The sequence below is a fragment of the Phoenix dactylifera genome, chromosome 9 (assembly GCF_051530095.1).
Source record: "Phoenix dactylifera cultivar Ajwa chromosome 9, Ajwa_hap1_PhDact_Kaust_v1.1, whole genome shotgun sequence".
NCBI classification, from domain to species: domain Eukaryota; kingdom Viridiplantae; phylum Streptophyta; class Magnoliopsida; order Arecales; family Arecaceae; genus Phoenix; species Phoenix dactylifera.
The window spans coordinates 14,508,650-14,522,931 of NC_143198.1; the positions used below are offsets into that span (position 1 = coordinate 14,508,650).

Here is a 14,282-nt window from a genome sequence, read left to right on the forward strand (position 1 = left end):
CTTTTAACTCTAAAAACTGATCAAGACCATCAATATCAAAATATTCTCCATACTTTAAAAAGTTTTCAAGATTAAGACAACACTTTTTCAAATTCTCTTCATTCAAAGATTTTAACTTTAAAATCAAGAAAAAAACCAAAAATATTTTGATATATGGTGAATTGTTCAAACCTATTTTCAATTGAAGAAATAGCTTGATCTATTATATATAAAAAGAAATCAATTCTAAAAGATTCTTTAGCTGATCTTGCTGTCCCATCATCACTATGATCATCAAATTATTTTCTCCTATGGATCACACATTTTTCATGAAATGTAGGTTCTATTTTCATTTTATTTGCAATTTTTTTAGATGAAATCAAAGCAGTCATGAATCCATTTTCTCTATAACTTTTCAAATAAGAAAGAAGGTATTTTAATTGATCTATAGCAAAATCAATATGCATGTCTTCGGATTGTAAGTTCTTACTAACTGAGTTAACAGCAAACAATATATCATACCAAACTATTCAAAAATGGTAAAGATAAAACTTATTCAAAAAGCTGGCATTTCTAGCAAAAACTAGTAAGCATAAATAAATTCAACAACCCGTTATAACTGTAACATAGAAAGGATAATATTCTTTAAAAGAAAGAGCAGACTAGCACTCTAGAAGAAATTAACAGATTGTTTGAACCTTACAATATTGATGACATTTGAAGAATCTTTAACAGATTGTAAGTACAACATAAGAATCTTACAATATTGATGATATTTGAACCTTAACAAATGAGAGGATTCATTAACAAAATGCGAAGTCATTAAATGATAACAGGCTTTCATAACTAGAAGTTAATAAATAACAGAGCACTACAATCCAAATTTAGATGACAAAGTACTGGGCCTTACAGAAACCTAAACAAGATAAGCAAGTCAGAACTACAAACCAAAACTGGAACATTTATTTTGCTATAACCTAGAAGAATTGTTTCAACTGCAATTGCAGAACCTATTGAATATATGACAATAATCATAGTATCAAATAATGGCTGAAGCTGCTAATGTGTGGATGAAGATTAAGGTCCTACTTTCTAAGTGAAATCTAGAGTAATTAGGAACTTTGGGAGCTTTAACTAGCTTCTCAATCAGCAAGGACCTTCTTGTTGGATCTGCATTAGTATTGCCTGAGTGGCCGTAGCAATTTATATTATGACGAAAAACTAACATCAGAACCTATGAAGCTCTTTACTTTCTCCAAAGCTAGCATTCTACTTTTTGGTTCATAAAAAACAGTGAGGATAACATCACATTCACATGTTCATACAAGCTCCAAATCCTCGCAGTCAAACTGTCAAACAGATGGCGTGCCATCAAAACTACTAAACAGGGATAACAGCTTAACAGATAACAAGCTCCAAATCCTCACAGTCAAACTGTCAAACAGATGGCATGCCATCAAAACTACTAAACAGGGATAACAGCTTAACAGATAACAAGCTCCAAATCCTCACAGTCAATCTATCAAACAGATGGCGTGCCATCAAAACTACTACATGGGGATAACAACTTAACAGCTAACAAGCTCCAAATCAAGATCCCTTGACATCAAACCCCAGAAGATAACCAGAACCGAGTGCTAAACCGCTCTCCAAAAGCAGATAAAAACAGAGATTATTACCTCAATACCTCGGCAAGTGAAAAATTCAGTCTGCGTATATGGGATGGAACGTTGAGACAGGTAACGAAGCAAGCGAGGGAGAGAAGCTGACTCTCTGTTCCTTTTCGAAAGCAGCAGCAAGACTCGATCAAAACTCAATTCTTTTTTCTACTTCCCCATCAAGAAAAGAAAATCCCAGGCGAAGAGAGTGGCGAAGAGATCTCCGGCAGAGGGTAGGTAGTAGTGAGAAGATCTCCAACGAACGGAAGGGATCGGCAATGAAAGGGACTCGGATGATGAAGGGAAGAGAGGGAGAAGGTTGCCGACGGCGGGAATCGAGTCGAGGGAAGAGTTGGATCATGATTGAGAGAGACTAGGGAAATAGCGGTGCTTCGGGGATCATGGGAATAGATTAATCGCGAGTGGAAGAGAGCCACCATGCGTGCAAGATAGATAGGTCGGATTTCCTAAGACCCGTTAACTCATTAATTGCTTCAAGAATAAAAATATAATTTTAGAATTCTAATTAAGTTTTAATTTAAATATATATTATTTTGACTAATGGCACTAGGAGAATTGATATATAGGAGTATTCATGCAAAAAATAGTGTTTTACGAGGAAATACGTACCAATATCAATTTTGGAAAGCTATTCATCAAAATTCAAATATTTAAAAGGATATTCACAAAAAAAAAACCCTATATATCCATATACACATACATATGTATATATACATGCATATGTAGATATTTGTGTATCTATATGAAGTTGGCTAGAATATATCCGGTCCTAACTAGTTAGAAGATAGGATCCCAACATACATGATCCGAGTCATTATGTTGATCTACTATTTATAAACTACCTACATATCAAAAATTATGAGACTCCTAACTTATAATCGAGTGGTCAAAAAATATATATACTTATTTTGTGTTAAATCTATTGTTCATCTTGGGCTACTTGATGCATAGGCTTAGAGCCTTCTAATCACATAATTTTTGGTGTATAAACAGTTTAGAGATAATACATTATATCCAATAGCTTAAATTATCAGTATTGGGCACCTATTGTCCATTCAGGACTAACCGATTCTGATTTGGAATCCGGTTGACCAGATCCAGTCCACCTCTCTCTCTGTGCATACATATACATATACAATTTCAATGGTCTACAATGAAATTTGATTTCTTAAGATCCAAGCTTAAATTCTAGTTATCGCTTCTCTCTTTCTCCGTCTCTCCCTCCAAACTACTAAATTGTAGATATTTGGATGATCATATTGTAAATTGAAATGTATCCGAATTACATGACCAAGATTTCTTCCTTTGTTCTACTATAACATGCATCACCAGAGCCTACAATCTGTTGCAAGTGGATTATTTCGTTAGATGTTTATAGATGATTATACTAAACAAATGTTCCATTTATACTGAAAATTATGATATAGACAAGGAGAGAGGATTTTAAGAGAGTTATGGCTTTTTTCCAGGGCCTCCTGATCATTTGTGAGGACTAGGTGCATGCTTGATTAGTGATAGGCAAGAAGAGAAGTTCAGATCATTAATGGTCAATTAGCCAGTTATAATGATGAGAAGAAATAGTTTTCATTATATAGATTCGAAGTTTCCTAAGTATAATCTCAGATATGTTCCTTTTTTCTAATTGATGAAATGAAGCAGTGTCTCTTTGTAGACAAGGCTTAGAGAGTGAAAGATCTTTCTTTTTTTTTTTTCACTTCTCCCTGATGACCTAGAGAGCGAAAGATTGACGAGAGGTGAATCTTACTATGTAGGACCTGTTCTATTTATTCACCTCAGCTGACTTTCTGGGTAGTGAATTAAGTCATCATATGTTTGTATTATACAAGCCAAAATAACCTCGGGTATGGCGATTCAAATTGTCCTAGGTCAATAAAATATTCCTTTTCCGAATGCCAATGGACTATAAGAATAATAATGACATCATGCCAGAAGTAGTCTGCTTCAGTTTACCTGTTAATAGCCACTAAAGTAAATATATGATGGAAGACATGGCACGGGCAGATGGAGCAGGTAATCATACAGAGCGAGTTAAATAAACCGATCTTCAACCACCGTCCATATGACTAGTTTTGCCGACCTCCAGTGGGAAAATAGGGGCGTATAATATTGGAGGGAAATATGATATATAAATTAGATCATCAGACGGTACTCTAATTACAATTTCCATGGTAATTGGTACTCCCAGTTCTACAGATGTGGGAGCATGGAGAACGCCTGCATTCCGTTCCACTAGTAATTCATATTGACATCTGAATCAAACACCTGTCTAAAATCGGTTCTCTTTCGCAATTACAATTTCATCAGTCAACAGATATCACAATTTCAAAAAGACCCTATTGTCCGTAGGAATCATTGCTATTGAGCATAAAAACAGGGGGAACCTATCAAAAACGAAGTAATAGCATTTTTTTTGGCTTTCAAACTAATCGCGGCACACAGTGACAGAAAACTGTCCCAATAATCTTGAGTGGAGAAAAGAAACAGATAAAAATACCCACATCAAAAATCTAGCCACATGCCCAGCAAACACAGACCCATATATTATTAGAGATAAGTGGAGAATCTCTCTTCAACTATAAATCATTGGAATTAACGCAGGCAGGAGCAAGCTTCACTTGGCACTGGCCAGCTGGGTGCGGAGGACCTTAGCAGCAGCAACCATGTTGGAAAGTGCTGGGTTGACCTCAGCATACTTGCGGGTCTTGAGCCCACAGTCGGGGTTAACCCACAGAATGTTGGTTTCAAGCACAGCAAGCATCTTGTTGATGCGATCAACAATCTCCTCCGTGGTTGGGATTCTTGGAGAGTGGATATCATAAACCCCTGGCCCAATACCAGCACCATACTTCACTCCCTCACGGAACACAGACAAGAGTTTCTCATCTGAACGGGAGTTCTCAATGGTGATTACATCAGCATCCATGTCAATGATTGAGTGGATGATATCGTTGAAGTTAGAGTAGCACATGTGGGTGTGAATCTGTAAGAACAGTTTTAGGCATCAAGATAAAAACAAATAATCTAGTTGGGGATTTTAACTGACAATTACAGAATTAGAACTCAATCTTTAGGTTACTCCAAAGAAGGTAGAGGCATTTGAGGATGAGAAAGAACCTGGGTTGTGTCCTTGACACCACAGTTACTGATCCTGAAGGAATGGACAGCCCATTCCAAATAGAAAGCCTGCTCAGACTTGCGCAGAGGCAAGCCTTCTCGGAGAGCTGCTTCATCAATTTGGATAACCTACCCAACCGCAAAGCAACAGCTCAGGACTATGGGTATAGGAAATGATTAACCGTATATAATAAATTATTAAGACAACGATGGAAGACTAACCTGAATACCAGCAGCTTCCAAATCTTCAACTTCTTTCTTGATAGCAAGAGCAATCTGATAGCAGGTCTCAGACCTAGTAGCAAAGCATGTATCAAGTTATATATGCTTAAATGACGAGAAGGTAGCACTAGAAGCTCCATCATGAGCATTTAGGCAGTTGGGCTTACCTTGGCTGGTCATTCCTGACAAAGGACCAGTTAAGGATCGTGACCGGACCTGTCAGCATTCCCTTCATTGGGCGAGTGGTCATGCTCTGGGCCATTGTCGACCAGAAAACAGTCATGGGCTTAGGACGGCTCACATCTCCATAGATGATGGGTGGTTTAACACATCGTGACCCATAAGATTGCACCCAGCCGTTAACTGTGAATGCAAAGCCTGATAACTGCTCCCCGAAGTATTCAACCATGTCATTTCTCTGTGAAAATAAAGCATTGATGAAATGAGTTTTTTCAGAAACTGCACACAAACAGTTATGACAAACATGTATGAAGATGTTGAAAAGGATAAACAAAGTTCTGGAAACCAACTTCACATCTTTTATGCATCGCATTTCTTGCATGCTGGAGTTTTTTAAAAAATTGAATAGAGCACATCTTATAAGGATGATGTAGCATATGAAAAATTGCCCACCTCAGGCTCTCCATGGACCAGGACGTCAATGTCAAGTTCTTCTTGAAGCTTGACAACTTTGTTAATTTCCTCTTTGATGGCCTTAACATACTCCTCTTCAGAGATTCTGCAACAAAACAAAGTAATAAATAAAGGAAATTTGCTGAAAAAAAAACATTAAAAAAAATTGACAAGCCATTGTTGAGAGAGCACCTACTTATTTGCCTTGTATTCACGCCGTACTCTTCGGAGATCCATGGTCTGAGGAAATGAACCAATAGTGGTGGTAGGAAGGACTGGAAGGTTCAGCTTCTTCTGTTGTGCATCTAATCTGGCACTAACATTTGTGGCTCGGCGATGGTCAGAACCTTTCAAATCAGCAGCCTGAGTGCAATGCCACAGTCAAATTGATAAGCAAGACCACTTCTCTGAGAAATAGAAATAAGCTACCAAATTATAGTCACTTACAGCCTTCTGAACTTCTTCATTTGTCACCCTAGGAGATGACTTCCTTGAAGCCTGAGCAGCAGCATTTGCAGAGAAGAAAGCCTGTACATAGTGGAACAATGAGATGCTATAATGTGGAATTTAAACCGCCCAACATTACAAAATTATATCCACAAGAAACTTGTTTAAATTGTTTAAAAGCCAGGTATGTGCATTGCAATGTTGTTGAAAACAAAGCTGCTTGTAGAACTTGTTCTTCAGATAACACTGAAACTTATATTTGCAGGATGACAAAACTAGCAACAGGCACCATCTGATGATTATGAAAGACTGTACCTCATCTTGCTGGCCAGCCAATGCCTTAGCCAGTGCGTTAACCTCAACCACCTTTTGTGCAGCAAAAGCCAACCATGACTTAATTTCACTATCCAATTTTGTCTCATTGACAAGATCAACAGCAGTGTGCATAAGCGAGCAGGAAGTAGAGACCACAAGCTTGTCTATGAGCAAACAACAACCATTACCAAAATGCCTAAAACTTTAACCAAAAAGAGGAAAAAAATTGCATGTGAGTGTTAGTACCTTTGCCTACAACAGACTCAAGAGCCTGAAGAGTGCTGAGAGAGGCAGCAAGATCATTGGCCCAGATGTTCCTCCCATCAACAACTCCAGCAAAAAGAAATTTGCCAGCAGGGAAACCAGAACTTTTGATCAAATCAAGTATGTTGGTTCCACGCACAAGATCAAATCCAAAACCTGAGACACCTTTCAAGGCAGTGACAGTCCTGAAATAAGCGAGAAATATGACTCAACTCTTTTTTACCCAAAAGAAAAACAATGAGGTACAGGTAAGCAAACAAGAACCAACTAACTTGTATGCCTCTGCAGGCACATCAGCAAAATAGGTCTCAATTAGCACATTCAAACCAGAGAATGATGATTCCAGTTCAGAGTAGGCATCAGTAAATGCTTGCAATTGGTGAGAATCTAGATCCATCACAAGAGTGGGCTCATCAAACTGAATCCATGTTGCACCAGCAGCCTTCAACTCAGCAATAACTTCCCTGTGTATGATGACATGGTAAGTACGGGAAACTAAGGACAAAAGAAGGCCAGAAATGGCCTGGAAGCTTGTTATCCTTACTTGTAGATGGAGAGAACATTTCCCAGAAGTGAGAGAAGAGAAAATGATTTCTCTACACCTTTAGCATGTTTTGACAGTAACAAGTATGTGACAGGTCCAATAATCACTGGAACTGTGTCAATCCCAAGCTGCACCAATGAAGAAAATTAAACAATGAGCAGTGAAGATTATATGAGCAAGATAGGCCATTTTCAGCAAGTAAGCACCATAAAAGCACACAAGAAAATATCAGGAAACCATGTCTATAACCAAGTGCACTGTACCGACCTGTACTAAACATACCATACTTCCTTCACCTATAAGGTACTGGTACATTACCAAGGTTTGGTTCAGTATATAAGTTGAACCAGTCAGTACATATCTAAATTGAGAAGAGCTGCCCTATACCGTTCGGTACTGCTTGAAACCGGGATGTAAACCATACATATCGACCCATGCTGCCTAGTTTTGAGCAGTACCGTGATAAAAGTAAGAAAAAAGGGGTTAAAAGCTATCTCAATATGGGATGTGTACCAATACCATACTGAACAGGTAGCACATTGGTACAGTACATGGTACTAAGAAAGCAAACCTGGTCTATAGCATATCATTGAACAAAATGTAACAGGCCTAATATGTAAATCTTCCCCCTAACTCCTAGAATACTTTGCAAGAGATAAATGAATTATATCACTTACGAAGTCATAAGATTTCATTTCAGGCATCTGATCAGACCTAATGAAAGTATGATCATAAAAGTTCAGATTAGCTGATTACACTGGAAGCACATTAGCTCGACTAGGTAGGCCAGACTGATGCAATAACAGTTCTTCCTCTTTTATACACATCATGCCAACACTTCTGTTTGCACATCTTTATGTCATTTCCAAAGTGAGAGATTATATAAGTGAAATTCTTGAAATACTTAGTTAAGTAAAATGGCTACAAATCTCCTTGAGGAACACTAGATTAAAAATTGAAAGCATCTGTTCCTTACAGAAGCACTATCTTAAACATGAAGAAATGTTGCATGAAAACAACAAGTGTAAACTAACAGATAATACTTAAAATGTCACGCAGACGAAAAACAAATACTCGATGAGAACCACAATAGTCAAAATTGATTTAGTGCCCAAACAAAGAGACAAAGTTTTGAGCAAACAGACCGACAAATACACAATTAATTAACATGGGTTGAAGCAGGAAGACTGATATAGGTCCATACCGCCTTTGCGTCCTTGTACTCAGCAACCGCCTTGTGAGATGCATAGGAGAACTTAGTGTTTGGACCCAATTCAGGTACAATGAAATGGCTTGAACAGGGGAAAAAGGAAAACATGTCAACAGACACACAAATAAAGTACTTCAGGACTCAAGATGGGTCAGAAGACTCACTAGTTGGTGTCAAACCACTTGGTCATCTCCATAGCAGGTACAGAGGCATTTCCTCTGGCCATAGAGAAGTATGTGTCAAACCCAATCTCTTCACCATTCCACCCATACCTGTCAGGAACTGCACCAAGCATGGCCGTGGTATCGAGCACTTGATCATAGTATGAAAAAGTGTTGCTAGGAATGTATTTGATCCCAGCGCCAGCCATTTGCTTCCAAATTGAACACCTGAGATCTGCTGCGACCTTCTGCAAATCTTGGGCACTGCTCTTTCCATCCCAGAATGATTCAAGAGCAAACTTGAGCTCTCTCTTCGGCCCCATGCGAGGATATCCAACAATGTGTGACGCCATCTTTCTGATCATCCACATAGAATAAACATCATATTACCACATGAAAACTAAATTTAAATTCCTTCAATGGAGCTAAATAAAACCCCATGTTATACAGTTTGAACATTTAAAAGCACATAGCAGCATTCCTTCCCCATTTTTAAATCATTAACTTCAGAAATCCTTTTAATCCCCTAAAAGCACATATATTTATTCCTTAATTTAAAGAAAATCAACGCTCCGTCTTATTTATTTATGAAAAATGAGTGAATTAATAGTCAATCAAAACATCCGAGTACTCTTGTCAGGAGTGGAAGCAGATACTTCTTGTTGACTGATAAAGTTAGTACACTAGTCAGTTGAGGAAAAAGAATTGGCAGGGCACCACTTAATGGATCATATTCCTTCACTTTTCTACTCTAAATATACTAAAGAGTAGAAATATTATGATTAATGGCGTTAAAAAGCATTTAATAACAACATGACAGAAGTCACTTGAGACATATCAAAGCAAAATAAATATAAAAGTAAAAGAACTGTAAAACATTAGGAAAATAATTCAACACAGAGGATTTTGAATCAAATAAGATTCATAACCAATGATATCGATAGACACATTAAACTGTGCAGAGCTAAAAGAACAAACGAGAACAGCAAACTACAACGACAGATCTATAACTCGAATGAACCGACTTCATATTTATGTACTAACTACAAAAATACCAAATCCGATCGTATTAACTATCAGAGCATCTCAAAGTAAGCCGCAGATCCGTCAACTAATCCAATCCAAATTTAAGATCTAGAACTATAAATTTAAAAAAAAAATCCAGATCTGATCCACCCAGAACGTGAACTATAACTTAAGACGCACCCATTGTTGTAGATCTAGAACCAATCAATACTATAAAGATTTGAAACCAGATCCACGATAAGTAAGACCAGACCAAGACATCGGACCTCAGTAACACGATGCAAAGCTGATCGGATTTCGAAGTATAAGAAACAAGGATGAAGCAGGAAGCCCTAGATCTCAACTATCACGAGAAAGGGAAGAAAGAACCGAGACAAAGAGCAGGCGGAAGAGAGCATACAGGTTGGTAGGGATCGGGAAAGAGAGAACGGGGAGGAGGGAATAGCGGAGTTGGGGAGCTTACCCTTTGGCGGTCAAGGAAACGGTCCCGAAGTGGAGGAGAGAAGGGTCCGTAGAGAGCGTGGAAGGACGCGAAGAGGGCGTGACAGGGGCAGAGCGGAAGTGGGAGGCTATTTATCGACATGGCTACGGTGGTTGGGAGGGTGCAGCAGATCCCATTATTCTGTGAACCCCTGGACGAAAAATGTTAAATTGGTAACTGTCATTTGCTGCCAACTCTTTTCCAATTAATTATCTTCTATTAATATTATCTGTATTTTTAAATTCAATGGCATGGGATGGTGGAAAAAAGCCAGAAAGCGACACATATGGTAGGTGGGAGTGGGGTTGGCGGGATGGTTGGATTGCGGACCATTCGCACTTTGGCGAAATGCTTTTCTCTCTTTATTTTTCTAATATTTATATAGCAAATCTATCTATATATATAATAAAATATTTATTATATATTTTTTAGTAAATTGTTATTTGATTTTTTTTAGTAAATTATACTATTTATTGCCTCTCAAAATCTGATGGATGAGCTACCTGGCGAGCAGTAATGCTTTTCTTGGTTGGGCTAGAGGAGCATAGTATAGCGCTGAATTTGATCTACAACCAAAAAAAGATGATCAGAGTGTTGTCAGAACATATCCGATCGAAAATTATTCGATGCTTAAATTAGATAGAGTCTTGAGAAGAAACAAGAAAGATGAAAGAGCGATTGAAAATTGAGAGAATGGCTTCCAGATTTTTGTTATCATCATGCCTATGGGTTCCTGTTCTTGGTATTTATAGAATAGAGGGTGCTGATTTGCACAGTTAGGATTACGTGAACCACAAATAAGCAGTTAAGCGCTTTTCTTACCCACTGATCTAGTCTGTTATAATATGCCTTTTCAGACATGTTGTCGAGCTGTAACTAATTGCGCTGATTATTCGACAATTTAATCAGTTGTTGATTTCATGAGGCAACTATCATTGTCTAATTGGTGGACTAACCTATCAGACAAGATATTAAGCATGGTGAATCCAAGCCGCATCATTTACCCTCCATTTTTGAGCCCAAGCTATGTTTACTTGGCTTGGACGAAACAAGTAGCTAATCACTTATCGGGTTAGCTAAGCTAAATTTGAGCTGTCAAATCAGCACTTAGACATTTCTGGAAACTACATTTAATAACTAGCACAATTTTCGCAAAGTCAATTCCATTTTCCAAGCATCGTGCATACAGATGGAATTTTTGCTGCTGCAACCATTCCTTCTTCTGGTTCTGACGAGGATTGATCTATGGGAGCCAACAATCGTCAAATGCCGGGCTTACACATGGCTGCTAATGGATAGGTGATTGAATGGATGCTGAGATCACCACCGTAGAAAGCTCTATTTAAGCGACGAATGCTCGCATTGGTTCCCTCCACTTAGCATGTGCTCTTTCATCTCTTGGTCTTCTCTATGGCTTCGATTCCCTGCTCCTTTTCTCTGGTGTCCTCCATTAGTTGCTTTTTCCATGAGCCTTTGTAGGTTGGCTCAGTCTCCTTTCTTCCTTCTCTATCTCCTTTAGCTGCCATGGCCGTTTCGTCTGATAGTAAACTCCCCACTAGTGGTCAATTCAGGCAGCTTCATCCCAGCATTCTGATAGCTCTGGTAATGCCAAACAAACCTCCCTCAGTCCTGGTGCTGAGGAGTGCATTGTGCATGAAGATGACTTAGACCGTTTGCGAGTTGACTATTATGTTTTGATCGATTTCTCCTTTAGGCTTCCTAGGACTAAGAGAGGGTCAATGCCTGCTAGCATGCTTAGGTCAGCCTATATGAGCGGACTTTGACGACCGGGTTAAGGCTTCCTCCATCTCCCTCCGATCTTCTTAATAATTTTTGACTAGTACCTGCCTAGTTGGTCCCAATGTGTGGTGGATTATTATTGGCTTTTTGTCTCTTTTGGCTTTTTATCTCTTTTGGTCGATCTATTCTATGCATGTTACATACTTAAGGAGCACCCAACGAGCAAGGCTGGTAGTACATCTCAGCTCAAAAGAGGTTCCAACTGATCTAGGGCAGTCCTTCCTCTATGTATGGTTGAAAGGGTCGCTTCTTTTTTATGTTGTTCGAGCATCCCTAGGGGTTTAACATCTTCTTGGGCGCTCTGAAGAAAAATTTAAATCGAGTCTCTGTCCTCTCCAATGCCGAGCAATAGATCTTGGAGTCCTTGCGCAGCATCACGACTCCTCCTGTTCAGGAGCTATTGGCTGAGAAGACCTTGGTCAATGCCAGGCTAAGCTCTACTCAGCTTCAGAGTAACAATTTTCCTATTTTTCGGTTCTTTGAGTTGTTACTAACTCCTTTTGTCTTTCCAAATATGGTGGACAAGTCCTTGGTAAGGAAGGCGGCCATCGCCAAATGCAAGGCAGTGATGCAGGGCGGCCCATCATCATCCCCCAATAGGCCATGCGATGCTTCTCCCTCTCACCCAGGTTGGGGTGTAGCTACAATTCCCATGATCCCTTAGGCCAGTCGGGTTCCGTCTAGCCCCCCTAAACAGACCCTGATGTTGAGATCCTACTGACTCCTCAGTCCATTTCTCTCAAGGTGCCAATGCCTCCTTACGCCCAGCTTCCAAGGAGGAGGTCCACCACCTCGGTTTGACTGTGAAGTCTTCTGCCTCAACTCTGACAGACCCAAAGGTAGCCTAGAAGCTGATTAAGGGATCGTCCTCCCCACCAATAGGAAGAGGATGGTGGATGGAACATGGGGAGCCTTTTCGATGGGGTTTTCCAAGCTGTCATTGAGATAAGCACAATCTTATGTTCCATCGATCTTTTGTTGAGCAATTTTGTTGCTGACAACTATTTTTTTTCTGCAGAGCGCTATCCACACTATGCTCATACATAAGTAGTAACGCTAGTTCCAATAGCACGCTTGGAAGATAGACCAAGAGCAAAATGAGATAAAGAAGAGAATGAAAGTGAATCCTAAGTTCTTCGGTGTTAAGCATGCTGTTTTTTTTTTTTAAACCATAAATTCGACCACCAGCTGATGGAGGTCCTTTTAATGTTGCTCTTCCCTCTAACTTCACGCCAACCATCCCATATTTGGGAAGAATTTTGTGGGATTTTGAATTTTGAATTCAAAATTCAAGTTCATGCGCCATCACATGATGAAGCTTGATCTAATCTAAACCATTCATCATGTCGTCACTTTCCTCTTTCAATTTCGAATTCCCATGCCCACAACCAGATTAGAGAGTCATGTGGTGATTTTGTGGTGTTTAAATTCGAAATTCAAACTTAATGAGAAGTGAGATAAAGATAAAGATGACATATGACATGAAGAGAGAGAATTTGATCTTATCCAATTCTTTTCTTGAATTTATCTCTCCATGTCACCCCATCTGATGATGAAGGAGCCTGATGTGTGCCACATGTCCCATGGTGCCATTAAATAAATTAAATTAATTTTTAATCATATTAAAAAATTAATTTATGGCGCCATGCATGGATATGTGACATGTGGATTTCAAGATCCGAACAATTTCAGATCAAACCCATTTAATTAAATTAAATCCTAACAATTAGGATGATCCAATTATCTTGGGTCGAACCTAATCCAATTAGGTCAATCCCTAATTAAGCATAAATTTAATCTAATTTAATTTGGTCAACCTAAGTTCTCTTGATTCGGACTTAATCCAATCAGGTCAAAAACCCTGATTGAGCCCATAATTGAATCCAATTCAATTTGGCTCATCCTTAGTCCAATTACTGAATCAAATTGAGTTTATTAGTAATCTAATTACTAATTAATCCTTCAATAATTATTTTAATTATTTTATAAGATAATTTGCCAATCGAATTGACCAAATTATCCCTGAATGATTCTCAATCATCTATCAGTCATCTTGATCAATCAGTAAACTTCTATGCGTGTGATCTCATGGGTTCGAACCTAAGCCGGTAGTATAGGAACGTCTTCCTACACTAATTGATGTGGCCATCTAGCAATGGTATCCGACGTTCGGATAGGTCGTATATATGCGAAGCAAATATTCTGGAACCCTGGACTATGGTTACTGTATAATTCAATCCCTTTGACTCGTAATGCCATGATGACTTAGAGCTCACTGTCAACCTTATAATTAGTACATCCATTATGTGATTAACTTTAGATATCTCGTGACTCCTCACTGAAATTATCCTGTCCAAAATTTTGCTAAATTAATCACAAGATATTA

The 14,282-nt window shown here is 38.7% G+C and overlaps 1 protein-coding gene across 2 annotated transcripts; it reads right to left on the bottom strand.

The window, feature by feature from the left end:
* Nucleotides 1–3,999: 3,999 nt before the first annotated feature.
* LOC103698186 (5-methyltetrahydropteroyltriglutamate--homocysteine methyltransferase 1-like) lies at nucleotides 4,000–10,291 on the bottom strand. 2 transcript variants are annotated; one of them, XM_008780173.6, is made up of 14 exons: nucleotides 10,079–10,291; nucleotides 8,593–8,946; nucleotides 8,423–8,510; nucleotides 7,219–7,346; nucleotides 6,947–7,138; nucleotides 6,657–6,859; nucleotides 6,411–6,574; nucleotides 6,096–6,176; nucleotides 5,845–6,011; nucleotides 5,649–5,754; nucleotides 5,183–5,433; nucleotides 5,016–5,088; nucleotides 4,794–4,922; nucleotides 4,000–4,659 (listed from the first exon to the last, which is right to left on the bottom strand). In XM_008780173.6, exons 2-14 carry the CDS (start codon nucleotides 8,940–8,942, stop codon nucleotides 4,291–4,293), a joined length of 2,301 nt encoding a protein of 766 aa, XP_008778395.2. In that variant the 5' UTR covers nucleotides 8,943–8,946; nucleotides 10,079–10,291; the 3' UTR covers nucleotides 4,000–4,290. The 2 variants fall into 2 exon arrangements, with proteins under 2 accessions (XP_008778395.2, XP_008778396.2); XM_008780174.6 differs by having other exon boundaries at nucleotides 9,882–10,090.
* Between the last annotated feature and the right edge of the window lie 3,991 nt (nucleotides 10,292–14,282).